General features: G+C 39.5%; 1 protein-coding gene across 4 annotated transcripts in view; it reads right to left on the reverse strand.

Moving 5' to 3' along the window:
* EPB41L4A (erythrocyte membrane protein band 4.1 like 4A) overlaps positions 1 to 27,598 on the reverse strand; it is a 240,904-nt gene that overhangs the window by 137,123 nt on the left and 76,183 nt on the right. For all 4 annotated transcript variants that reach the window (XM_027606510.2, XM_027606509.2, XM_027606511.2 and 1 more), the window contains exon 3: positions 2,321 to 2,425. In XM_027606510.2, coding sequence (XP_027462311.1) covers positions 2,321 to 2,425 — 105 coding nt within the window. The remainder of the gene's footprint in view (positions 1 to 2,320; positions 2,426 to 27,598) is intronic.

Consider the following 27,598-nt stretch of genomic DNA (forward strand, 5'->3'; position numbering starts at 1 on the left):
TTTGGTGCAGAAAAAGCAAAGCAATACACAAAATCTAATCTAATGGATTGTAATTCAAGCAAATTCCTGGAAATCATTAAAGACAAAAATTTTTCACTGTGTCCTGTGCCATTTTAACATAGGGTTATTCTTTAAATGTTTGCCTTAAGTAAGGGCTATGTAGACCTGCTCCTACTAACACAGAAAGACGGAGAAATATGAATTTGGGTTCATCAACAATTTCCCTAGAAATAAAGTTGAGCCTTGGGTGGTTGCCCGGCTGGAATGAAGAGTCTGCCAGAGCTTTTCCCCCCAAAGGAAATCCTTAGTTCTGCCTCAATACCCAAGAGAAGCAAATCAGTAATGGAATCACATTTTCTACCTAGATACACTATCAGCCCTCCAGTATGCTTTGATGAAATGATTATCTAAAGAAGGGGCAAATTTTCATAACCTTCTTATAGTTTCCTACAATTAAAAAAATATGTAAGACAATCAGACAATACACTTGAGCATGAAAAGACTAAGGAATATTTATAAATCACCTCTATTTTATCTTTGTTCACTAGAAATAACTAAATTCAGGAGGCAAAAAATGGTTTTTTCATGTGATTTACACACCTGATATCAGGTTCTTATAGTATCAAAAAAACATGATGTAAGAGCTTTCTCCTTTTAACAGTAGTTTCTTCTAAAACCTTCATTGCAAACACATCACAAATGTCAACCCTTAAGAATAAGGTAAGAGAAAAAAAATTTTTTTTGTTTTAATATAAGCCCTAGAAAATTTTGAATCAATACCAACGGCTAATTCTTTTTTGCAATGATACGGGCTGTTGTTTGAAATTCTCTGGCAGGGCGCCTGGGTGGCTCAGTTGAGATTCTCTGATTTTTCATATATATTTTTCCTTTGCAAAGTTTAAAAAAAAAGAGAGATAAGGTCTATATAATTTTAGCAAGACAGTCAATCTTTCCAGGCAAAGTCTGAACATACTAGATAAGATCAGGAAACAGTAGTTTTCTCTACTAGGAAAAATGTTCTTTCAAAAATATGAATGTAATGCAAGATAGCTTCTATAGCCTTCAATTTAATCTTTCAATATAGATTTACAGTTCTGCAGTAGTGACTTATGGGCCCATACAGGACAGAATTCAGGGAACTACTGAAGTTGTCAATTTCCCTTTCTTTTTGAAGTGTGTCTTAATGACCGTTTGCCTTTAGAAAGCTATTCCTTTCTATGGAAAGCTAACCAACACACCCAATTTTTTATTCCTGCTTTGTGAAATCCTCCTGTGAAACAAAACGGATTATGAAACTAGCTCAGGAAAAATCACAAGTTATCACCATCAATAGCATTCCATTTGTCTGTCTCTTCTCATCCTAGCACATTCCTGTGACCGGGGTAGAAAAACCCCACTCAGACAATCATGTGCCTCACTGAATAGACCCCAGATGATCCAGTGGAGGCTGGGAGAACTGATGAAGGAAGAGGAGGAAATCTTTATTCCGACAGGAGTTTAGTAACATGAAAAATAAAAGTCAAACGGGACTTTTAAGGTAAGCATATAAGCATTCTGCATAATAAGACTGTGTCTGAGGTTAAGACCTTTCTTAGACTAAAACAAAAGGCACTAATGAATATCCTTTCATACCCCCAAACCACCACCTCCAAAGTCTTTTCCTCTGCTCATCATCCAAGAAATAGCTTTTTAGCCTTATAACCATATAGAATCCATACTAACCAATGCAGTGAGTTTCTTAGTAATTCTACCATCCAACCAGCTAGGAAGATGTTAGACCTTCATGAAGACTGACATCAGACACTAAAAGTTTGGTTGCCTTTATTACTTACTCCATCAAGCTCAGGAGTGAAAACCCCTACTTATTTCTTTTATAACTACTCTTCCAACTTCTAAAGCTTAGATAAGCACCTTTGCATACTGTATTTTTTCTATTTAACTATTTTCTTAAAAGGCAGTAAGTAATACCTGTCACTTCAGAAGACTAGCTTCTTGCCTCCTAACACATTACCTGGCTTATTCAGTTCTCCTAACAGCATACATGAAAAGTACGCTCTATGATATGGTTGTAAAAATGTAAACCAGGGAAGTCGTCTACAAAGAGGAGTACATACATACAAGTTGTGAACCCCACCACTCTATAGACTTTTGGCAAAAGAGAAAAAAATGCAAAACACATTAGCAAGGAAAAACATGTTCAAGGCTTTCAAAGTCATTTTCAGTGACAAAGAAACTACCTACCTAAAATCACATCAGCAAAGGCCAAAGAGAGAGTGAAATTTATAACCAGAAAAATTGAATAGGAAGTCATTGTACTCACTGTCTGATGGCTTCTGTCACAGTAACGCAGCCCAAAATAATCTATCTCCACAAGGTTTATGTGACGGAATACGTGGTCAAGGACAACAGAACCTTTCGTTGACTTCTGCAAAAATAATTCACAGTTTCATTTTTTTAACACGGTGTCTCGTCTTTCTCAGTGGGACACAGTCACTATGACATAAGTCATCCAGTCTTAGCTTCGCCCACAATGGAAGCGATTTTATTAGCCCATGGTTCCCTCTTTAAGTTTTGCCTCAATTACAAAGAAAAGTAGGGTTGCAAGTGTATTAAAGAAATTCCTTTGAAAAACCATTTTTAAATTGTAGTGGGTTTTTAATTAATACAAGCTTCTTTTCTTAGGGGATTGTAAATTACCTTCAGGACAAAATTCTTCTATTAATAAAGATAATCTTTTATATGAAGAGCATCTAATGAATTCATCAAAAACCATTCACGTTGGTTAAAATCCCACAGTTCTTTCACTTTAAAAAGCAATTTTCACCTACAGCGTTACTCTCACAACACAGAAGATACACAGAATTAAAATAACAATAGCCAAAGCTTTTATTTTCAATCCTCAACTAATAAACCCATAGATTAAAGCTGCCAAAGTTAATGTTCTGAAAAGCCCTTGTGAAGAAATTTTACTTTATCTCTTTCACATAAGCACAGATATAAAGAGAACATTTCCCCTGGCTGCTTTCTAAGATCTAATATATTAGACCCAATATATTAAATACCAATTATCATATATCTAAAGATAAACATTTATCAGCAAGCACTACTTCACATATCATATTAATCTTGAAAATAATCCATTTCAGAGGTCTACAGATGCAGACTTTTCCTTTCTTTTGCCCCACCACTGGCAGGTACAGCAGGGGAGTAAGAGAAATCCCCAAGAAGTCATACACTGCGTTAATGAAGTATGGCTTTGTTCAGCTGTGGTTTCCCCCAGAGAATTACCATCACTTGTTTGCTCATATATGGGGAGTACTCAAAATTGCACTGCTTTTAGAAAATGGAGTTGTAACGTAAGGAAAATGTTGGCATAGTCGGTTTAAATGTATTGTAAAATGGATAAGAGATGATAAAAGCACACACTGAGAGAAGACCGTTCTTGTTACACAAATCCCAAAGGTATTTTTGTTTCCTTCTAAATTACCTTGGTTAAGCTTAATTGGTGTCTTTTTCAAAATCCATTGGATAATTCATAAACAAAAAGTCCTTCCATGATGGATCTTTGGTTTGGGACATGTTCTCCTATAATAACAATGCCACATCCAATCAATGTTCCTTTGTGCTCATGTACTTACATGTTTAGCTAGGGTAAAAATCTGGAAGTAAAATTACTCTTTCTAAGGATGCCCATACTTACAATGGGCACTGCCAAGAAGACCATTACAATTTATTCAATGAAAGTACATTTCCCCATACCTTTGCCAACACTTGGTTGAGCAAAATTCTCCCCATCTGACTGAACAAAAATGAGGGGAGAGGGTAACTGTTTTAATTTGCATTTTCCTGACACTTAAAAAAGTAAGTGCTCCATCATCTGCTTACTAACCAATTACATTTCTTAGCATTTGGGTTAGGCGTTCTCTAACCTGAAGTTTATGAGCAAATTCTCCTAAGTATTTATAATACTTGCACAATTTTTTTCTAAGATTTATTTATTTATTTGAGAGAAAGAGCGTGTTTGCAAATGGGAGGGGCAGAGGGAGAAGGAGAGAGAATCTTAAGACTCCACACCTAGTGTGGAGCCTGACACGGGGCTCAATCTCACAACCCTGAGATCAGGACCTGAGCCGAAATCTAGAGTCAAACGCTTAACCGACTATGCCACCCAGACGCCCCTGTACAATTTTACTTTGTATACTTAGCCCTTTATTCCATCTGTAAATTATTTTTGTGCTTGGAATAAGGGCCTAACTTTGTTTCCAAATGGATAGACATTTTACTGAAAAGGTCATCATTTCTCTTTTGATATGATAAAAACTTCATCTACTAAATTAGCCCTTAATCTTTCCCACAGATTATTCCTGAACCAATCCTCCAAGATTTTAATAATTCAGTTTTAGTGTAATTTGTTGGAATCCACTATTCTTTTCTAAAATTGTCTTTGCAAATTCTTAGACATTTTTCTTTATTAGAGGACATTTAGTAGCAGGTTGCTACTTTTTATATTTAAATTCCAGTATTGTTAACATAGTATTATATTAGTTTCAGGTGTACAATATAGTGATTCAACACTTCCATACATCACCAGGTGCTCATCACAACAAGTGCCCTCCTTAATCCCCATCACCTGTCTCACCCATTCCCCCACCCCACTTTCCCTCTGATAACCATCAGTTTGTTCTCAATAGTTAAGAGTCTATTCATCGGTTTGTCTATTTTTTTCCCTTTGCTTGTTTGTTTCTTAAATTCCACATATGAGTGAAATCATACAGTATTTGTCTTTCTCTGACTTATTTCACTTAACATTGTTCTGAGATCCATCCATGTTGTTGCAAATGGCAAGATTTCATTCTTTTTTATGGCCAAATAATATTCCACTGTAGGGGCACCTGGATGGCTCATTCAGTGAGCGTCCATCTGACTCCTGATTGCAGCTCTGGTCATGATCTCAGGTTCCTGGGATAAAGCCCCATGTCGGGCTCTGCACTCAGCAAGGAGTCTGCTGGAGATTCTCCTTCTCCCTCTACCTTTGCCCCTCCTCCCTTAAATACATAAATCTTAAAAAAAAAAAAATATTCCAGGAGTGCCTGGATGGCTCAGTTAAGCGTCCAGCTTCCTCCATGCTGGGACATGGAGCCTACTTAAGATTCACTCTCTCCCTCTTCCTCTGCCCCTCCCCCCCTTAAAAAATTCCATTGTGTATATATACCACCTCTTCTTTACCCATTCATCTATTGATTGGACACTTGGGCTGCTTCCATAGTTTGGCTATTGTAAGTAATGCTGCAATAAACACAGGGGTGCATATATCCCTTTGAATTAGTGTTTTTGGATTCTTTGGGTAAATAACCAGTAGTGTGATTGCTGGATTGTAAGGTAGTTCTAATTTTAACTTTTTGAGGAACCTCCATACTATTTTCCACAGTGGCTGTACCAGTTACATTCCTACCAATGGTTCAGGAGGGTTCCCCTTTCTCCACATCCTTGCCAACACCTGTCATTTCTTGTGTTTTTGATTTTAGCCATTCTGACAGGTATGAGGTGATATCTCATTCTAGTTATGATTTATATCCATTCTCCTGATGTGTCTGTTGGCCATCTGTATGTCTTCTTTGGAGAAATGTCTGTTCAGGTCTTCTGCCCATTTTTAAATTAGATTTGTTTTTTTCAAGTTAAGTGCTTTATATATTTTGGATAGTAACCCTTTATCAGATATGTCTTTTGCAAATATCTTCTCCCATCCTGTAGGCTGCCTTTTAGTTTTGTTGTTTCCTTCACTGTGCAGAAGCTTTTTATTTTGATGTAGTCCCAATAGTTCACTTGTGCTTTTGTTTCCCTTGCCTCAGGAGACATATCTAGAAAGAAGTTGCTATGGCCAATGTCAAAGAGGTTACTGCCTGTGTATCAGGTCTCACATTTAGGTTTTTAATCCATTTTCAATACATGTTTGTATATGGTGTAAGAAAGTGGTCAAGTTTCATTCTTTTGCATGTTGCTGTCCAGTTTTCCCAACACCATTTGTCAAAGAACACTTTTTTCCATTGAATATTCTTTCCTGCTTTATTGAATATTTATTGACCATATAATTGTGGGGTTTTTTTCTGGGTTTTCTATTCTATTCCACTAATCTATGTGTCTACATGCCAGTACCATACTGTTTTGATAACTACAGCTTTGTAATATAACTTGAGGTCCAGAATTATGATGCCTCCAGCTTTGCTTTGCTTTTTCAAGATTGCTTTGGCTATCCGGGGTCTTTTGTGGTTCCATACAAATTTAGGATTCTTTGTTCTAGTTCTGTGAAAAATGCTATTGGTTATTTTGATAGGGATTGCATTAAATGTACAGATTGCTTTGGGTAGTATAGACATTTTAACAATATTTGTTCTTCCAGTCCATGAGCACGGAATGTCTTTCCATTTCCTTTGCCACCTTCAATTTCTTTGATCAGTGTTTTAGAGTTTTCAGAGTACAGGTCTTTCTGCTCTTTGGTTAGATTTATTCCTAAGTATCTTATTATTTGGGGTGCAATTAAAAACAAAAACGTTTTCTTAATTTCTCTTTCTGCTGCTTCATTATTAGTGCAGAGAAATGCAACAGATTTCTGTACATTGATTTGTAATCTCTGACTTTACTGGATTTGTTTCCAGCAGGTTTTTGGTGGAGTCTTTTGGGTTTTCTATATATAGTGTCATGTCATCTGCAAATAGTCAAAGTTTTACTTCTTCCTTACCAATTTGGATGTCTTTTATTTCTGTTTGTTGTCTGTTTGCTGTGGCTAGGACTTCCAGTACTATGTTGAATAAAAGAGGTGAAAGTGGACATCCTTGTCATGTTCCTCACCTAAGGGAAAAAGCTCTCCATTTTTCCCCACTAAGGATGATGTTCAGCTTGCTAATTTAATAAATAATTCCATTGGCGTTTTGACTGTAATTAAATTGAATTGATAGACTGGATGACTTGGGGAGTAATGACAGCATATTTACAAAGTGAAACCTATATGGTTTTCTTTTATGTCCTTCAAGGATGTTTTATACTTTTTTTTCATGTAGGTCTCACAAAATTCTACTCAAGCTTTATGGCAGGCAAAATTTACAAAATGCCCTCTCTCCCAAAATAAAACCTGTTCTAATCCCATCAGCTCCAGGGGGAGCTGATAAAATGAACTGTCAGTACTATGATTGTGTTGTTATAGGTCACAGTTGGCCTTAATATCAGGAGATCATTAGAGTGGATCTGACCCAATCACGTGGGCCCTAACAAGCAAAACACTTTCTCCATCAAAAGAGAAAGGCAGAAGGGAAGTCAAAGATTTTTCAAAGCATATAAAAAACCCCACGGGTCCTTGCCACTTGAAAGATGGAGGGAGCATCTGAGATAACAATGCTAGCAGCCTCAAGGAGCTGAGAGTAGGCTCCAAGCAAGAAAATGGGAACCTCGGTCCTAAAGCCACAAAAACTGGATTTAGCTAACAACCTGAGTTTGGAAGCAAATTCTTCCCCAAAGCCTTCAAACAAGCACTCAGACAACCAACACCTTGATTTTAGCCTTCCGAGATTAAGCACAGAACCCAGTCATGCTATCCTGGATTTCTGACCTACAGAATGGTGACATAATAAATGGGGGTAGATTTAAGCTACAAATCTGTAGAAATTTGTCATGCAGCAACAGAAAACTAATATAGGCTTGTTCTTAGCTATTTTATAGTTTTATTGTTGTTATATTATACCTTGTGATTTCTAATATATTAGCAATTAATTCTTCCACATTGGTCTATTCACAGCCATCTTGCTAAACTTGTATCGGTGAAAAGAATTTGTCCATGGAATCTTTTTAGATAACCACATTTTCTACAAATAGTAAGTTGTTCTAGTTCTTTCTTTTCCAAATTCCTCCTCCATATTCCTTTCTTTTTCTTACTACATTAGTTGGGGCCTCAACAGAAGGATGATTGGTAGTTGTGAGAACAATGATCTCAATCTTCTTCCCAACTTTAATGTAATTGCTTCTAAAATTTCATCACTAAGTATATACCGGCTGCTATGTACCCCTTGTATCTACTCTTTATCAAATAGAATGTTCTTTTTATTCCTCTTTTTGTTTTTCTGTTTTTGTTTTGTTTTATTGTTTCTTTTTTTAAGATTTTATTTATTTATTTGACCAAGAGAGACACAGCGAGAAGAGGGAACACAAGCAGGCAGAGTGGGAGAGGGAGAAGCAGGCATCCCGCCAAGCAGGGAGGTCGATGTGGGGCTTGATCCCAGCACCCTGGGATCATGACCTGAGCTGAAGGCAGATGCTTAACGACTGAGCCACCCAGGCACCCCTGTTTTGATTTTTTAATTAAGAATGGGTAGTAATTTTATCAAGTCATTTATGGGAATCTGAAAGGACAAAAATCATGTAATCATCTATGAGTTACATTAAAAGAATTTCTTTTTAAGATTTTATTTATTTGTCAGAGAGAAAGAGAAAGAGCACAAGCAGGGGGAGCGGCAGGCAGAGGGAGAAGCAGGCTCCCCGCTGAGCAGGGAGACCAATGCAGGGCTCAATCCCATTACCCTGGGATCGTGACCTGAGCTGAAGGCAGATGCTTACGACTGAGCCACCCAGGCACCCCTGTTTTGATTTTTTAATTAAGAATGGGTAGTAATTTTATCAAATCATTTATGGGAATCTGAAAGGACAAAAATCACGTACTCATCTATGAGTTACATTAAAAGAATTTCTTTTTAAGATTTTATTTATTTGTCAGAGAGAAAGAGAAAGAGCACAAGCAGGGGGAGCGGCAGGCAGAGGGAGAAGCAGTCTCCCCGCTGAGCAGGGAGACCAATGCAGGGCTCAATCCCATTACCCTGGGATCGTGACCTGAGCTGAAGACAGACGCTTAACCGACTGAGCCACCCAGGCATCACACATTAAAAGAATTTCTAATACCAAATATTCTTCATAAAGAATTTTCCAGTTTAGTTCTTTTGTTCTAGGTATGTAATATCAAACCTCCACCCTACTTGGAGAGAATCCCCCACCATGTGAGTCTTGGTAGAGGCAGGAAACAGACTCTGTCCCACAACTCCTGGCAGCTGAGCCATAGCACATGACCTGGTTTCACAGCCAAGGACTCTGATGTCTGAGCAAGTGATGCAAAGACAGATGAAGACCTGAGAATTCATTCATGACAGTGGCTCCCACTGGTAGGGTGTCCAACAGCAGAGGCATGCAGAGGTGAAATCAAATGGGACAGGGAGCAGTGGTGACTGATTCCTAAGCCAGGTTTCCCAGCATTCTTGAGGTATTAAAGGGAAGCAGCCAGGCAATCCACCAGCTTCCCTTCTCTTGCCCCACAGGAACACTCTTTGTGTACGTTTGGACCTAGGAGCCATGCCAGGGTCCTCAGTAAAAATCCTAAGAATACAGAAAATTGGATCCAATGGTATACTCAAAATATCATGAATACCAATAGTTTATCGTAGGAATGGAAGTGCATCAGGCAGATTTCTTGGTTGCCAACAGTAATAGATGACTCTGATGGAAGTAACCAAGGAAGTTCACTGAAAGACAATGGTTGTCTTACAGTCTCTGTGGTGCCACCCTGATGGTCTCTTGGGTCTTCTCCTAATCCCAATACAGCCACAATCACTAAGCATGCAGCCACCCTTCACCCATCACCACCTCCCTCCCGTGGTTCAGCCCATATTTTGAGCTCCAGTTTTCACCTACAATTGTTTCACAGTTGCCTTTTGCCTCAGGAAATTTTTTTTAATAATTTCTGGCTGAGATCCGTCTTTCTTACTTTCTAGAACGCTTTGGAAAACGCATGCCTATCTTTCCTCTTACTTCAAGGCTGACATACAAGCCTAGTGTTCCATTTCGATCTAATCTCTCCTCTGGATCCGTTCTCCTATTCAGGAACAGAGTAAATAGAACAAGTAGAAGCACACAACTCCACCTAATTCCTCTATCATAAGCAGGTGAAAAGGTGCTTCATGACCAAAGGAGGAATGAATTATGCTTGAAATTTCAGCACTGAAATGGGGCAGAGTTTTTAGAGAAAAAAAAATGTATATATATATAAATATATATATACACACACACATAAATCAAGGCTATCTTTATGAAAAACACTTTATGCCTATAATTCCACAAAATGTTAGTTTCTTCATACATATAATCTATTTATAAAGCGTAAATAATAGCCTACTCATGAAGAATATACACAAAAGCAAGCTTGGAAAACCAACTTAGCAGTTTGGAAAGTATATGGAAATAGCAGAAGTTTCATGCACAGAAGGAATCACCATTTTCCAAAACTAGCACTCCAAAAATATCAGAACATAGTCTGTCGATCCTCTGTAGCAGTTTTTTATTTATATAGAATCTGGTGCTGAAAATTCTTTACAAAGAATTTCATCCTTTAGCTCCTTGTTACCGTCTACGGAGAAACCACAAGGAAAACATGTGGCGTTACACAATGAATCCAAGGCTGACCTAAGAAAAAATGTAGGATCTCATGATTCCCTCTACAGATTTGTATATGTTGTAGGTCTACATATGAACATGGAGCAGAGGCAGATGAACCTCAGAAATACTATATTTCTGCCCCTACTTCAAGCACATATGTACTTGAAAACCTCTTAACTTCTCATCTCTCATACTGTAATATGACAAGACTCAGAAACCATGGGTGTCAACAGTCAATTAGCTACTGGGGTCAGGGGTACACATCACCAGCTCACATTTCTGCCAGTCCTGCCCTAACTAGCCCCCCTTCCAATCAGCCGGTCCCCAATTTGTATTCCATTATTTATGCCTCCTGCTCTTATGGATAAATGCACTCTTCACGTGGATTCTCCACAGAGACTGCCTGTGGGCTGTATTTGGCAGTTCAGATTCATAGTCTTCAAGTTCAGAAGAAATCATCCTTGAATAAAGAAATTAAGTGACAGAGAATGGACATGAGAGCCAAAGTAAGAACGAGAAGTACACTAGGCAAGGAACAGGCCAATTGCAGGATTTATTACTAGAAAAGGACAATACCATCAAGGATATAATGAAAGAAACGTATGACTTCAAATATTTATTGAGTACCCATTACATGTCAGCAAATGATTAATCTCCAAAAGATGGAAAAAGCATGCTAACAAATGCCAGAGAACAAGATGCACCCAGACTATAATACAAAGAACCTCAATGGGGGAGGGGGGGCCTGGGTGGCTCAGTTGGTTAATCGACTGCCTTCGGCTCAGGTCATGATCCTGGAGTCCCGGGATCGAGTCCCACATCAGGCTCCCTGCTCAGCGGGGAGCCCTGTCTCTCCCTCTGACCCTCCTCCCACCTGTGCCATCTCTCCATCTCTCATTCTCTCTCTCTCAAATAAATAAATAAAAAATCTTTAAAAAAAAAAAAAGAACCTCAATGGGGGAAGCAGTTCATTGCCCTATCAGAACCCTGGAGAAGTCCTGGGGCTAAGGAGTGACTAAGAAACTTCTAGAAAGTGAGACAAAGAAGGACTTGGTTATCATCAGAAGCTTTTTTACACATTTGACTAGTTACTACGCAGGCATTTTACTTGCATTAAAATATGTTTTAAAAGAAAAAGTATGCCAAAGTAGAAACTAGTTATTACCTGTTTTTGTTCATGGAGGTAATTGTATTGTGGATTTGGTTGATGTACTGTGAAGTGGTAAGTAAGGAAGATGCATGGAGACAAAATAAGGATATGGTATTTAGCTGTCAATTTGTTGACCACATTTATAAACAATTCAACTCCCCATTTTTCCCCTCCCCCCAAAAAAGGCTACTTTAAAACTTTTTTTTTTTTTTTAGATTTTATTTATTTACTTATTTATTTACTTGACAGAGAGAGACACAGCGAAAGAGGGAACACAAGCAGGGGGAGTGGGAAAGAGAGAAGCAGGCTTCCGGCAGAGCAGGGAGCCCAATGCGGGACTCGATCCCAGGACCCTGGGATCATGACCTCAGCTGAAGGCAGACGCTTAACGACTGAGCCACCCAGGCGCCCCTACTTTAAGACTTTTTCATCTGAATTCTTCCCAAGCTCCTTGGACAGGTAGCCCATTACAGGTCACTATGCACCAGTGTGGAGGCTACATGCACCCAAGTCTTTAAAATGCTGAGACATGGGGCTTCACCTCTATGTCAGATGGGTTAGTTTCATTTTAAGTTTAAGGAAAACTTTTTTCTTAACTTTACTTCTTTCAGTACTTGGCAAAAAAAAGGCAAGAATGGGATTGTGTTTAGCACCATCAGTTGTTTCTGATCATTTCTAGAAGAAATCTCTACCAAAATGAGAAATTCATCGACATACTACAAAGTAAGATGCAACTGCAATCACAGCACTTAGCAACATGTCCAGGGACTTTCACAAAGATCAATAAATTACAGTGTGGTCTTAGACACATAACCGATCTCCACAAGTGAGACTTGAGAGAATGAGCCGAATCGCAACACAACTATCAAGAATTCTTCGGGGCTCCTTGGGCCTTGGCCTGCCTGCACTATTCTATCTCTGGACTATCTCTCCTGTTTTGGCATCGTTAAAAACCCCACTCAATCCTTCAAGATCCTGTTCAAATGCCACCTCCTCCACGAAGCCTGTCCTTATCTCCTCAACCTTATTATGACCTCTCCCTCCACCTAACCTCTAATTTCTGCCTGCCTTTGAGACTTAAAACTATTCTGCCTTTTTTAAAGCGATTGCTTACTTCTCTTCACTTTTCTACTAATATTTAGACATTTTGAAAGCAGGTGCTGAGGACTACACACCACTTCCTTTCCATGCAATTCAAGGATTTACACATAGTCAGAACTCCCTAAAAATTCTTTGAATTAATACTAAGAGCCAACAAACAAGGAAAAGGGAAGTGCAATGCTGGAAACATGGTGGCCTGTGACTTATACCTTGATTCATCTGTTGTAAAGATTTCTATTTTCCTGACCAGTCAGACCTATGAAAACAGAAAGAAAGATGGATGGATTCATTTATCTTGACCTCAGTAGATTAGCTGAGTCAAAACTACATAGTTTACTTTTAGTTACACATTTGTTTCAGTGTTCTGTAATTCCAACAAACTCAATGGACTCTGAAGGTAGTTTAAGAAATAAGTCTTAGATTTGAAACTTAAAAGATATGAAAAAATAAAGGGGCCCTACAGTAAATGTTTATATAGAAAGCTTATATAGAGATATATAGTTTTCCTTACACAATAAAATAAATCTGACAGGATTTCTGTTTGCTATCATAAGGAAATCAAGAGATTGGATATGAGGCAGTAAGAAGGAAATCAAGAAAGAAGTATCTGACTTTTTCCAACTCCACTCAGAAAAAATTCATTAAATGTTACAAGATATTAATTTACTTTTCAAATGAGAGTAAATACCTGTGACATATTTCTGGATTGTGAATTAGATGCCACTTAAACCTCAGCAAATAGAGATAGATTACTTTTATTACTGACACATTAGCAGCATTCTGTAAAGAAAAGAGCTACAAGAAGGTTATAATCTTGAGAAAGACTCCCAAATAGGACAAATTAATTTGAAAATACCATCAGTGAAGCTTTCAACCAGAACAAAGAATTCTTCGAATGAGTAATAACACCTTTGCAGATTAACACAACATTACAAACCAGAAAGGCAGGTTTTTACCAGCTGCACAGGATGACAACTATTATATTTCAGACAGTTTACTCCTTCACAAAGGGGAAATGAACCCTTTAAAAACTTTTTAAATGAACCCTAAAAAAAAATTAATGTTATGCTTTTAAAAATGCACTATATTTTTATTTAGTGTTTTTAACGTAATAGATTCGAAGTTCTGTGGGAAAACATAAATCATGTTACATTTTTTTAGCTCAGGCCTGTTAGGATAAGGCAAAGTAGGAGCATGAAAGAAAGATTCTTCAGGCACCAATAGTAATTGCTTCTCCGACCAAGTGTTGTTAACTCCATCTGATGGTTTTTGACTAAGTTACTTTTTTTTTTTTTTTTACTAAGTTACCTTTATCCTCTAAGTGAGGAATCTATGAAGAAAACCCTCTTTTAGTGATTAAAAAAAAAAGTAAAATGTTTGTTTTTCACGATACTGTTTATATCTTTCATGTATACAAGTTTAGAGGCGCCTGGGTGGCTCAGTCGGTTAAGCATCTGCCTTCGGCTCGGGTCATGATCCCAGGGTCCTGGGATCAAGCTTGCTTCTCCTTCTCCCTCTGCCCCTCCCCGCTGCTTGTGTGTGCGCACGTGCGCGCTCTCTCTCTTTCTCAATAAATAAAATCTTTAAAAAAAAAAGTTTGTTCACACAGATACGTTTTTCTCAGACTTATCAATGTTTCAGCCAATCTATTGCTGTGTAACCAATCATCTCAAAACCTAGTAGCTTAAAGCAACAACAATTTGTTCATGATTCTGGGTCAGGCTCAGAAGGGAAAGATGGCATCTGTTCTATCTGGTGTTGGCTAGAGAGGTTCACTTGGGCTCAAGAACCCAAGATGGCTTCATGCACATACTAACACCCCACCTGGGGTGAGGAATGACTGGAGGCTGGCGGCCTCTGTCCTTTTCTTCACTGTCTTTCATCATCTAAGACCTCTCTCTTTAGAAGGGTGGTCTACCATGGTGACTGAGGGCTCTGAGACCACAAGAGTAGAAGCTGCCAAGTTCCTTAAGGCCCACACCTGGCACAGCCTCCCTTGTGCTACGCTCTACTAGTCAAAGCAAGTCACAGGGTCATCCCAGATGGAAAGGGAGGGGAAACAGATGCCATCTCTCAATAAGAGGAATAACAAGGAAGGATCACTGGCGGCCATCCTTGCAGACAATCCACCATATCTCACTCCCCAGTTTTCCTCTCTAAACTGGTTTTATACTTCATGATGCTTTTCCTCTGCTCAACTCATCTTCACTGTAACATTCTAAATTACAGCAATGGAAGGAGAATAAATCTTGAGCATCTGTATTTACGTTGCTATGCTAGGTGCTTTCATACACTTAATCTCATTTAATCTTCACAAGAGCTGTGTAAACTTGGCGTTTTTATTCCCATTTTACAAATGAGGTCGCAGAGGTTGGGAAAGGATAAGGAGTTTGGCTACAGTCACACAAAGATAAGTGGTAAAGGCAGGATTCTGATCCAGAAATATCAGACCTAAAACCCTGAGTTCATTCTCTTACATGACTGGTTCTCAAAGCCTGGTCTGAGGATCCCTGGGAGGACCTAGAGATGTATCTGATAGTTCATGAGGTCAAAACTGTATTCCTAATATTTTGTTATTTATCATTTTTTTCTCTCTCACAAATATACAGCTTTCCCAAGGTTACATGGCATAGGATCTCACAACAATGAATATGGCAAATAAGAGAATTAGCTATTTTCTATTAAACCAGGTCTTAAACTTGCAAAAATGTAAAAACGATGTCACTCTCCTCATCTAAAATTGTCTTATTTTGGAAAATACAATTATTTTTATAAAAATATTTATAATGAGGGGCGCCTGGGTGGCTCAGTTGGTTGAGTGTTGAGAAGCCTGCTTCTCCCTCTCTCTCTGCTCCTCTCCCCTGCTCGTGCTCACATGCTCTCTCTCTCTCACAGACTCTCTTGCTTTCTCAAATAAACAAAATCTTTAAAAAATATATTTACATTCACATGTAATGGGATTTTTTAAATGAATTAGTTTTATTTCTCAGCTTTAACTTACAATACTGTAAATATACATAGAGATAACCCTCACAGACAAAAGTTCTTTGAGGTCCTTAGTAATTTTATTCCTTTTTTTTTTTTTAAGATTTATGTATTTACTTGAGAGAGAGAGTGCACACGCAAGAAGGAGGAGGGGCAGAGGGAAAGGGAAAAGGAAAGGGAAAGCATCTCAAGCAGACTCTGCTGAGCGTGAAGCCCAACTCAGGGCTTGATCCCAAGACCCTGAGATCATGACCTCAGCCAAAATCGAGAGTCAGACGCTTAACCAACTGAACCATCCAAGCGCCCTGGTCCTCAGTGATTCTAAAGCATGTAAGGAAATCCTGAGACAGAAAAACTTGAGAACTGCCTTACTATACTAACAAGGGTGCATTCTTGATGACACATATTATGAAATAGATTGTGTTCTTGATTCTTATGTATTTGGGGAGACTTGTAAACCCTTCTTCATTTTATAGATGAGGACATGAGGACACTGGGACCCACAAGATGAGTGAGCTGCCCACAGGTCACAGGGCTAGCTACCTGAAGTTCTAGGAATAGAACCAATGCCATATGATTGCCACTGTACAAACATCTACCTCTGTCTCTTACAGATCTTGTTAGAACAGGAGTTCACAAAAAATCTTGTCAGTAATAAAATAAAATCAGAAGAAAAAACCAAGCAGTCCACAAGGAAGCTCAGAGATCAAATAATAGATAGCAGCATTCTTTGCCATAAAGCAAGCAGAATTTCCAGAGTGGAGAGCTATTTTCAAAACTAATATAAAGCGTACTCTTTAGTTTCATCAAATTTGCATTAAAAAATTAAGTCCCAATAAATAGAAATGCCTGAAACACAAGTCAAATTTTTATCTTTCTCCTGTATGTCTTGGATATCTTCCTAAATGTTTCAAATTCATGAATGTTATGAATCTCAAAAAATAATCTTTCCAAATGCACTACGGTATCCTGAATTAGATTCTGGGACCAAAAAGAGGACATTTCAAAACTTGAAATCCAAAAATAATCCATAGTTTAGTTACTAGTATTGTATACAGTGAATTGGCTGCACTATTTCCTGGTTTTGACAAACATAACATGATTATATAAGATGTTAACATTAGAGGAAGCTAGTGAAGAGTGTTCAGGAACTCTCTTACTGTTTGCAATTCTTCTGTAAATCTGATTTGAAATTTAACCTCTGATCTGTAATGAATAGAATGGAACAGAAACCCTATCCATCCATTCTATTCATTACAGATCAGAGTAAAATCAACAGTGAAACATCAGAAAATATAAAACATTTCACAACCTAAGACGATTTTCTTTAAAAGGAAAAATGGATTATATAGCTTCAAAATGAAATCCCTGAGAATTCATTAATAACCTTGATTTAGGACATTTAAGTGATTATTTTTAAGCTCATAAGCTTTGTAGAGCAGAATGTGTTAAGCCAAAGATCTGTTTTACAAATATAATCCCTCACTTAAGATATAATCATTTAAACTTTAATTTGAATGATGAAAAGATGATTTCAAAACTTTAAATGTACTATGTTTATTACTATTATTAATTTAAGTAGGCTCCACACCCAGCATGGAGCCCAATGTGGGGCTGGAACTCACGACCCTGAGATCAAGACCTGAGCTGAGATCAAGAGGCAGAGGCTTAACTGAGTCACCCAGGTGCCCCTATACTGCTTATTATTAACAATTATAAATTCAGAACTAAAAACAATATCCTATTTTGTATAGAAGGTTTAGTTTTCTGGGTTTTTTTTTTTTAAAGATTTTATTTATTTATTTGACAGAGAGAGACACAGTGAGAGAGGGAACACAAGCAGGAGGAGTGGGAGAGGGAGAAGCAGGCTTCCCGCCGAGCAGGGAGCCCGATGCAGGGCTCGATCCCAGGACCCTGGGATCATGACCTCAGTGGAAGGCAGACGCTTAATGACTGAGCCACCCAGGCGCCCCTAGTTGTTTTTTTTAAGATTTTATTTATTTGAGAGAGACAGAGAGAGCATGAACAAGAGGGGAGGGACAGAGGGAGAAGGAGAAGCAGACTTCTCGCTGAGCAGGGAGCCCGACATGGGGCTCATGACCTTGCTGAAGGCAGACACTTAACCTTGCTGAAGGCAGACGCTTAACCAACTGAGCCATCCAAGCGCCCTAGAAGGTTTAGGTTTTAAAAATCTGTTCACCTCAAGGCACCTGGGTGACTCATTCGGTTAAGCCTCTGCCTTCGGCTCAGGTCTTGAGCCCAGAGTCCTGGGATTGAGTCCTGCATCAAGTTCCCTGCTCGAGGGAGTCTGCTTCTCCCTCTGCCCCTCACCCCACTCATGCTTGCTCTCTCAAATAAATAAATAAAATCTTCAAAAAATAAAAATCTGTTCATCTCATACTCAGTTTTTTCCAGGTATGGTGCAGTGAAGATTGCTGCCAACTTGTTGACTCTCTTCCCATCAAGAGGTGGGTCTAATTCTCCTCCTTGATTCTGGCCTAGCCTATGACTGCTTCCACTGATACAGTATCATGCAAGTGTTGCTAAGCCAGTTCCAAGGTAGCTTTTAAAACAACTAACTGCTTCCTTGATGGTGTCTTGGAACCCTTGAGCTACCATGAAAGAAGTCTAACCACCCAGCTCAAGAGTCTCTCATGTGGAGAGACCCTGAGATTAACTAAGAAGGAGTGGGGCTCAGCTGGGCTCCATCTATCAGATGTCCTGCCAAGACCCCAGGCCTGTGAATGAAGACATCCAGAACAGCACAACTGCATGATCAATACCAAGTGTCCCCAGGCAACACCACATGGAGAAAAACTGCCCAGCCAAGACTTGCTCAATGTCTTTTTTTTTTTTAAGAGATTTTATTTATTTGACAGAGAGAGACACAGCGAGAGAGGGAACACAAGCAGGGGGAGTGGGAGAGGGAGAAGCTCCCACTGAGCAGGGAGCCCGATGAGGGGCTCGATCCCAGGACCCTGGGATCATGACAGTGCCGAAGGTAGACGCTCAACGACTGAGCCACCCAGGCGCCCCTCAAAATCTTGACCTGTAAAACATGAGACATAATAAATTGGCTGTTTCTCAAGCTACTCAATTTTGGGTAGTTTGTTATATAACCGAACAACCACATATAATTAGACAACGGTAAAACTCAGTTGTTCTCTGCCTAGAAATGCAGATCTCCATGAAGAACAATCAAAGCCTACCTCCAACACACTTTATTACTTCTTCAGTCATCCCATTACAAGCTAGACAGGTAAAACACATACATTAATAGGAAAGCTTCAAAAACTGGTTACCAGTAGCTGTGTACCCACCGCCTTTAATCCCCCAGCACTGTAGCCCTTCCTGTCACCTTTGTTTCTGGCTTACCTCAAAGTCTGTCCCTGCCGATCACGGCACTAGCTTGTTATCTGGAACTCTTAAGAGTCTCCATTGTTAACATAATAAATATTTGGTTTCCTTAACTAGAAATTCCCATTTGTTACTAATGTTTCTTTTTCCTGAGGTGATCCCCTTGGATAAGACATAGCACATGTTCCCAGACTCCTGTGTTGTTTCAGTATATTATCATGAGCAAGCCCTTATCTTGCTGGTTCTATTCAGGATTGGGAACAGGAATTTGTTTTTGTTTTTGTTTTTTTATCTTGTACACTCTCTACCCTATAATGCAAAAATGCTTACATTTCCGAAAAATGGAATTATAAGGAAGTGAATAAAGTGCTGTAAAATATAAACTCCCTCACACAAAACACAACAGATGTTCAGTAGAGCAGGTCATCTTTTCTTCTGTCAGATGATAAGTCTGTTACAACTGAGACACGTGCAGCTGTGAATCCACAGTCCAATGCCGAGAGGGGTATCAGACTTAAAATGCACGGCCCCACATAAATGATTTTTGCTTTCCTCTCTCAAACAATTAGAGAGGTCCAAGACATTAGTCCTGCCCTCTCTTCCTTCTCGCCTGAGTAACTGAAAATTTCAGTTGAAAAGCCACCAGTGCCCTGTCCCCTTCCTCAGTATTCACAGAGATGGACAGTAGACTCAGGACTGAGCAAGGGGTTACCTGATGGGGTTGGAGGTTGAGCCAAACAAGCAAGGTAGGTAGTGGCCATGAAGAGTTGGAGGACATGGTGAGGGATGAAGCATGAAGTACATTTATTGAGAAAAAGAGGAGCTGGGTTTCTCCAGTTAGAGAAGGGAGTAACACATGTGGGAAAGGAGAAAACAAGAATGAATGTACTTTGGACGTGGAGGTACTGGTTTGAGTATCTGACTAGTATATTTAGATAAATATAAGTTTTTAAACACACACACCTCTCAGCCTTCTAGGGCTGTCTGCCAAGAGGGCATGGGAGCAGTGACACCTCAGTAGCAGTGACCACACCTAGTGCCCACACCTTTGGTTTCTAAATACCATTATCTCCCCCTTAGAAAACAGATGAATTTGAGGCTGAGACAGGAAAGCAAAGAGCCCCAAATAATTTTTTGTACAGAAAGGAAAGAAGTTCTCAAAGAATAAGGGGGACCTTTCAAAAGAACACAGGAGCTAACTTGAAGGGACTCTGGTCAAATCTTGGATAATGTGAGTGACAAAATAAAGGAAAGACTGGATTATAACCTCAAGAGGAATCCTTAATATAAATATATAAATGATTAAATAAATAGAAGAGAAAGTGCTTCCTTTTGGTAAAATGCCAATTAATCAACGTAGAATAGGAATGACAGATGATGATCATCATAGTTATAACTGATTCAGTCAAGAATCATCAGTAATGCTTAAACACATGGGTGAAAGTCAGAGGAATGGGATATTTACCAGGTCTCAGAATATCTCCCCACAAAATACTTATTCACTACAAAGGATAAAAGAAACTTCATAGTGGAAAAATCTGGCAGTTTCTACCTTAACCAAATCAGCAAAGTTAGTTTCACCAGTAGTGGGGTATACTGACATCATGTATCACCTGAAAGGATGTGACAAACACACATGCAGTACCACGTATGCATTGTTCCTGTCCAAAGTACTTAATAACCTGAATTAGTAATGAGGCAGCTGATGCTGCCCCATTGAGAGACAAGCCCAATTGAGAGACAAGCCCAAATTGAGAGACACTGTACAAAATACTCAAGCTTATTAGTCTCTTCAGAAATAGTAAGGTCATGAAAGTACTAAATGTTCAGGATTGAAGGAGACATAAACAATATGCTAATAAAATTCTATGAGTAATCTGGATTGGATTATTTTGCTCCAAAGGACAAAACTGGGACAACAGACAACACTCAAATGGGGACCGTGGACTGGATGGCCAGCCTGCACCTCATTTCCTCATGCTGGTAGTTGTGCCCTGATTATGTAGTAGTGGGCTTGTCCGCAGGTAACAAGCACTAACACATTCAGGGGTAATGAGTCTCAGGTTTTCAACCTACAAATAATTCAGTAAGAGAGGGAAAAAATAACGATAAAGCCTACATGGTAAAATTTTAACACCTGCATTTGTGTGTAAAGGATATGCAAGAATTCTGTGTGTTGCTCTTACTTCTTAAGTTTGAAATTATTTCCAAATAAAAAGTTCAAGAAAAGATCTCGTCCTCTTCCATTCAAGGCACCGCAAGAGTTCCAGGTCTGTCACTCTTCCATCCCCTAGGACTTCTCGGGCCCACAGTGCTTTCTTCCACCCTTGCTTGGCTCTCAGTCCTTTTCTTCAAGGTCAGGGGGAGGGAGAAATGTTGGGGGAAAGTGGGAGGGTAAGGTTGTGAATGCTTTACATGTCACTAGTCCATATTCTATTGTACAACCTACTATAGCATTCCGCTCAAAGTACAGGTTTTATGACACTTTCTAACTTTGCCCCTTAAAAGCTCCCCGAGCGACTCAAGAAACGTTTCACTTAAGTCACTGTAACATTTACAACTATTATTACTCTTTTTCTTTCGTTAAAATATTTTTCCTATAGAAGAGTAATTCCTCAGAATTGCCGCAGTCTTAGAGCAAAAGGTCAGCATGTCCTCCTGTTAAGAGTCATTTTCCTCCTGAACAATTCTCTGGAAACAGCCTGGGAAGTCAGGTTATCGCTCCTGAAAGATAGGAGCCCCGGAGGCAGAGAGGCTGAAGGAGACAAGTCTGAGTCCAGGGTCAAGTAGGGACAGAACAAGCCGCTTGCTCAATCTTTATTTGCCTCTAAGCACTTTGGAAGACCGTGTTTCGCTCACTAGTTGACAATGATAGGACAAGCCAGGAAATGTTATAACTACCTCCTCTAGCAACCGGAAGCACCAGGCAAAAATCAGCTGGGGCATCCCTTCAGCTACCCTGTTCTGTGGGAAGGAACTCTCCAGGTTCTAAGTCCGCAGTACTCCCTGGCCCATTAAGGCCTCCAAGTTGCATCCCTACATTAACACTAACAGAAAAGCTAAAGTGACCTTGACTTTCCTGAGAGGTTTTGAGAGGAAGAGTTACAGATCATACAGACATCAAGGGCATTGCCGTCTCGCTAGTAGCAGGCTAGATACATAGGAAACTCATAATTATGAGTTAGATTATATCAGGGTGCTACCTGAAGAGACAGGTCAAAAAGCTTGGGAACAGAGAGGTGATAGCATGACCAGGGGAATCAGAAAACCTTCAAGGACAGACCAGAAGATGGATGGCATGAAGCACTATGGGGGTAGAAGTCAAGAGACCATGAGAAGATGACCACCACATCTTTGGTGGTCAAAGGCATATTCCTGACCTGCTTTTCTTCCCACCTTCTCTGCAGCAACACAATAATCAAGGTAAGCATCTTGTGTAAGGGATACACTCCTTAAGGAATCTCATCATCCAAAACTCATTTCCCTCCAGGAATAAAAGAAAAGCAGGGGATGCTCTCTCAGGGCACATAAATCTACAATGATTGCCTAAATTACTACTTTGTTTTGTAAAAAAATAATAATAATAATAATACTGATTATCTGTAATATTCGGCAAAATGCTCTCTCCTGAATTAACAGTACGGCTTACCATGATGATTTTTTAGCTATTTTAGTGTTTATCACATCTATCGTCTGCTTCAAGTTACTGATTTGGGGGAGCATTTCTGCTATGGCCCTAATACACCACAGATAAAGCAATACTTGGGGAATACCTTTTTCTCAAAATAAAAAGAGCTTTTTGAAATATAATAACAAATATTAAAATAATAGTATAGTAGTTGCTAAAATTTGCTGAAGGTCCAATGCATAGGGGTTTTCAACTGATACGAAATAAAGATGTTTTTAGTTGTTTTTTGTTTTTGTTTTTGTTTTTGCCAGGTAAAACAGCCCAAGTTGTGGCTGTAGCATAAACACTCAGCTCCCCAACTTTAACATTTTTGATGAAATTTCTTTATTTTAGGGGAAATTCCAAGTTTAAAAGATTAAGTGAGGCTTTGTTAATATTTTCACTATGTCATCATATTTCAAGGTCACATAAATCAGAATCCCATAACATAATAAAATCGGTAATACTAACATTTATTGGTATATTTACCTCACAGCAGCATTATGAGTTGGAGATAATAATAGCTAACACTTACTATTTCCATATGCCAGGCAAAGTTCTAAGAGCACTGCATCTTTTCTTAGATGTGACATTCATTTAATTCTCATATCGACTTAAGGAAATAGGTGTCATTCTTTCCCTCATTTTAAAGATTTATTTATTATTTGAGAGAGATAGAGCGTGCATGCAAATGGGGTGAGGGGCAGAGAGAGAGGGAGAAGGAGAGAAGCCACTCTCTGCTAGCACAGAGCTGGAGGCTTGATCTTATGACCCTGGGATCATGACCTGAGCCGAAACCAAGAGTTGTCCCCTTAACCAACTGAGCCACCCAGGTGGCCCCTCTTTTCCTCATTTTAAAGACAGGATCATTGGAACCCATGGGTTAAGTTATTTTCCCAAGGGGCGCCTGGGTGGCTCAGTTGTTAAGTGTCTGCCTTCGGCTCAGGTCATGATCCCAGGGTCCTGGGATCGAGCCCCGCATCGGGCTCCCTGCTCAGCAGAAGGCCTGTTTCTCCCTCTCCCAATCCCCCTGCTTTGTGTTTCCTCTCTCACTGTGTCTCTCTCTGTCAAATAAATAAATAAAATCTTTAAAAAAAAAAAGTTATTTTCCCAAGAACACACAGACAATAAATGACAGAGGCAGGATTAAAACCCAAGCTGTCTGGGTTTAGCTAGCACCTGTGCTCCAAAATGCCCTCATACTGGACCAGCTAGAGAATGGGTCTGAGGCCAGAGTGCTCTCAAACTCCTATGCATTTTAAGAGTACTCTCCCTATTCATAGACAAAGGACCCACCTGAGTTAACCACAGATTTTAAAGCAGCCTGGTCAGAAGTCTAAGTTGGTTGTACTTGGGAAGACACTGTGGCTGGTCCTCAGAGGGGCTATCCAAACCTACTGACACCAGCAGACTTCAAGGGTCACTATCCAGGTGAGCTAAACTGCTCCTAAAGACCAAGTCGTCTCCCCCCCATTCCTCAGTTGATGGGTCCCAGTTTGGTGCCTTAGATTCATCCACTATAACAAACACACTTATATTTTCCTGTATTTGATGATTTACCACTGCCCAAGACTCCTCTTCACCTACTGGGAAGAACTCATTAAAAGACAAAGAACAGTTACAACCCATGCAAGGGGTCTCAGCCACTTCAGTGAGGAAGACCGAGATGAATAACGAGAACAAATAGTGCCTATGAAAAAGACAAAAGAAAATACGGGTGGGGGGTGGGGGAAGCAACGGGGACTTTCAAGGAGACACTGTTAAAACACACACACACAAGGCTTTCTAAAACCAAGTAACATGACGTCTAAAATTAAAATTTCAGTAGACAAAATGGAAAAGGCATGGCTACTACTAAGAACATTCAGGGTCCTCAAAGATCAAACAAACATTGTAAGCAAAAATATGAGACATGGAAGACATAATCAGAAGACAGACATGCAGAAAATAGGTTTTCCTGGAGGACAAACAGTTACAAATGGAGAAGAAATAATTAGAAGGGAAGGAGGAAGGTGACAAAACAAAACTTCCCTGAGCTGAAAGAAGGGACAAGGGCTTCCAAACAAGCTCAGACAATATTAATGAGGAAACAAAAGGCATAGGCCTAGGCTTGTGAAATATTTAAACTGAGAAGGAAAATCATCTGCAACCACACATCCTAGTATGTGCATTAACATGACTTCACTATTTCAACAAACTCTTACCCAGGAAGATGAAGTTTCTTATAATTTTACTCTTTGTTTCCAGAACTTTCCAAAAACCCCTTCATCTCAAAAGTAGCTCAACTAATCCTCATTTAAGTAACACTCCTTAGCCTACCAGTTTTAGATTATGTTATCAAAAATCTTGTTTAATTCCATGTCCATGCACTGAACATATCTGTCTCAAACCAAACCCTAACAAACTTATAAATTCCCCATCTCTGTCCTCCCTCCTCTAAAATGCTTAAGGTCATTATCTCCCTTATTACAGTAAGTAGTCAACCTGGTTTTGTTTTATCTACAGGTTATTCTGCAGTCTTGTCAGAGGCAGCAGAGACTCTAAAGATTATAGAGTTATTCCAACAAATTGAACAGAGGACTGACAGAAGAAGAATCAGATTAGCATCAGATATCTCGACTGCAACACTGGAATCTAGAACAGTTAAACAGCCACTACTGACAGAAGCAGCCCGACGACCATGTTCTTCACCTGTCAGGGAAAACAAAAACCCTTTTCTGAACAGGCAGGAACAACGAAATTACCTAACCAATAAACCCAATCTGAGGAAATTTTTTTCTTTAATTATAATTTTTTATTATATTATGTTAGTTACCATACAGTACATCATTAGTTTTTGATGTAGTGTTCCATGATTGTTTGCATATGAATGCAATAACGTGCCCTCCTTAATACCCATCACCACTTGAAAGATGTGCTCTAACTGGACTGAGAGCTCACAATAGGAAAACAAGAGAGGGGGAAGCAGAACAATGTAAAAGGATGAAGTTAACATGACTAGGAAATTAGAATTTGTCATTTAAATGTTTATTAAAAGATATACAGTAAAAAAATAACTTCATAGTCAAGAAAAAAATTCCAACCTGTCTAGATAAAACCCAATGTGAGGAAATATTATTTACTTTGTATCTGTTAATATAGAATGTTTAATTATAGCTGCTCTGAAAATATCAGGTGAGAAAGTAACTACAACCAGGACAGAAAAGCAAAGAACCTCCATGTTCATAATAAATTTGACCATGTGGCAAAACGACAAGCATGAACAATAAAGTATAATAAACGGTAAACTAAAAATACATGGAAAAAATGAAAACAAACGTCGCCTTTATGATGACAAATGTGAGTGGTGGAGGAGCTACAGCAATCTTTTGGAAAACTAATCAGACAACAGGTATCACACACTCTCTTAGAACCAGCTACCTCCCTTTGGGGAATCTATCCGACGGAAATAAAAGCACCAGCCAGACAGCAGCGGATGTTTATTGCTGCATTATTTGAGAGTGATGCAATAAAATCCCCTAACTTGCATAGTCAACAATAGAAGAATTACTGAATAAATGATAGTCATCCACACTGAGAAATTATGCAACAACTGGAAAAAAGGAGTTGGATAAATGTGCTGAGTTCAAACAATGCCCGCAAGGTCTCTTAGTTACAAAAGTGGGGTAGTGTTTTAAATGGGTGATGAGGAATTATGAACTTTTTTTCTTCATGCATCTCTGGTTTTCTGGGTGTTTCTGTTGTCGTTTTTACTGCGTACAACAGCATGTTTTACTTTGGTAATTTCAAATTTCAAAATTTCAGATTTTTCCATTTCAAAACCATTTGAAACAAGAAAAGAAGTGGTTACGGGGAGGTCACTCCATGGCAGGAGAACAGCACAGAGCTGTGTTCAGAGGCGGCTGATGAGGAGCTGGGGACCTGGGTTTAAGTCAGCTCTGCTCCTGACTCACCCTGCGACCTCAGCTGGGCTGCCGAACCACCCCAGGTCCCTGGGAGGAAGAATAACGGAACTAAGAACAATCCCTTCCAGCTCAGGCAGTCAATGAGTGTGCACAAAAACGGCACACTGAGGGGCGCCTGGGTGGCTCAGTCGTTAAGCGTCTGCCTTCGGCTCAGGTCATGATCCCAGGGTCCTGGGTTCGAGCCCCATATCGGGCTCCCTGCTCCACGGGAAGCCTGCTTCTCCCTCTCCCACTCCCCCTGCTTGTGTTCCCTCTCTCGCTGTGTCTCTCTCTGTCAAATAAATAAAATCTTAAAACAAACAAACAAACAAACAAAAAACGGTACAGAGTCCTTTGGAAACCTCCACTTACTTCCTCTTTCTCTGTGAACTTCTCCCAGGATCCGGTTGAGGGTCCCTGATCCACGGTGAAGGCATGCCTAACCCTGCACGCAGGAGGAAATTCCACCAGAGGGCCATCACGAGGATCACCAGGTGCCTCTACACATAGCCACAGCACAAAAACTGTTCAGCGGAGCCCTTTCATCAAACAGGCCCTCCCAATTCCACAGGAAAGGCAACACACCCCCCACCTAGGGTATCATTGGCTATACAGTAATTCAGAGAAGATTTTAAGAAGAAAAATTTTTTTTCATCTCCAATTTTGAAAAGACTTAAGAAGGGAATACTACTATTAGAACCAAAAGCTTTATAAATGGGTTGTAGTCTTTGCAAGCTTTCTGAACTCATCACACCTCTGCAGACTGGGTCTCGTACCCGTGCCCTGCTGTTTCATTTCTGTTCCTTATTTCAGCACCGCCGCAAAGAATGCGACGGGCAGCAGCTCATGGTGCAAAAGGCTGGTGCTCCACTCAACCCGTCCACATCCTTTGTTTTCATTCCGATTTCCTTTATTCCTTTCCCTGCTCTC

This window comes from Zalophus californianus, chromosome 5 (assembly GCF_009762305.2).
Source record: "Zalophus californianus isolate mZalCal1 chromosome 5, mZalCal1.pri.v2, whole genome shotgun sequence".
In the NCBI taxonomy this organism is placed as follows: Eukaryota; Metazoa; Chordata; class Mammalia; order Carnivora; family Otariidae; genus Zalophus; species Zalophus californianus.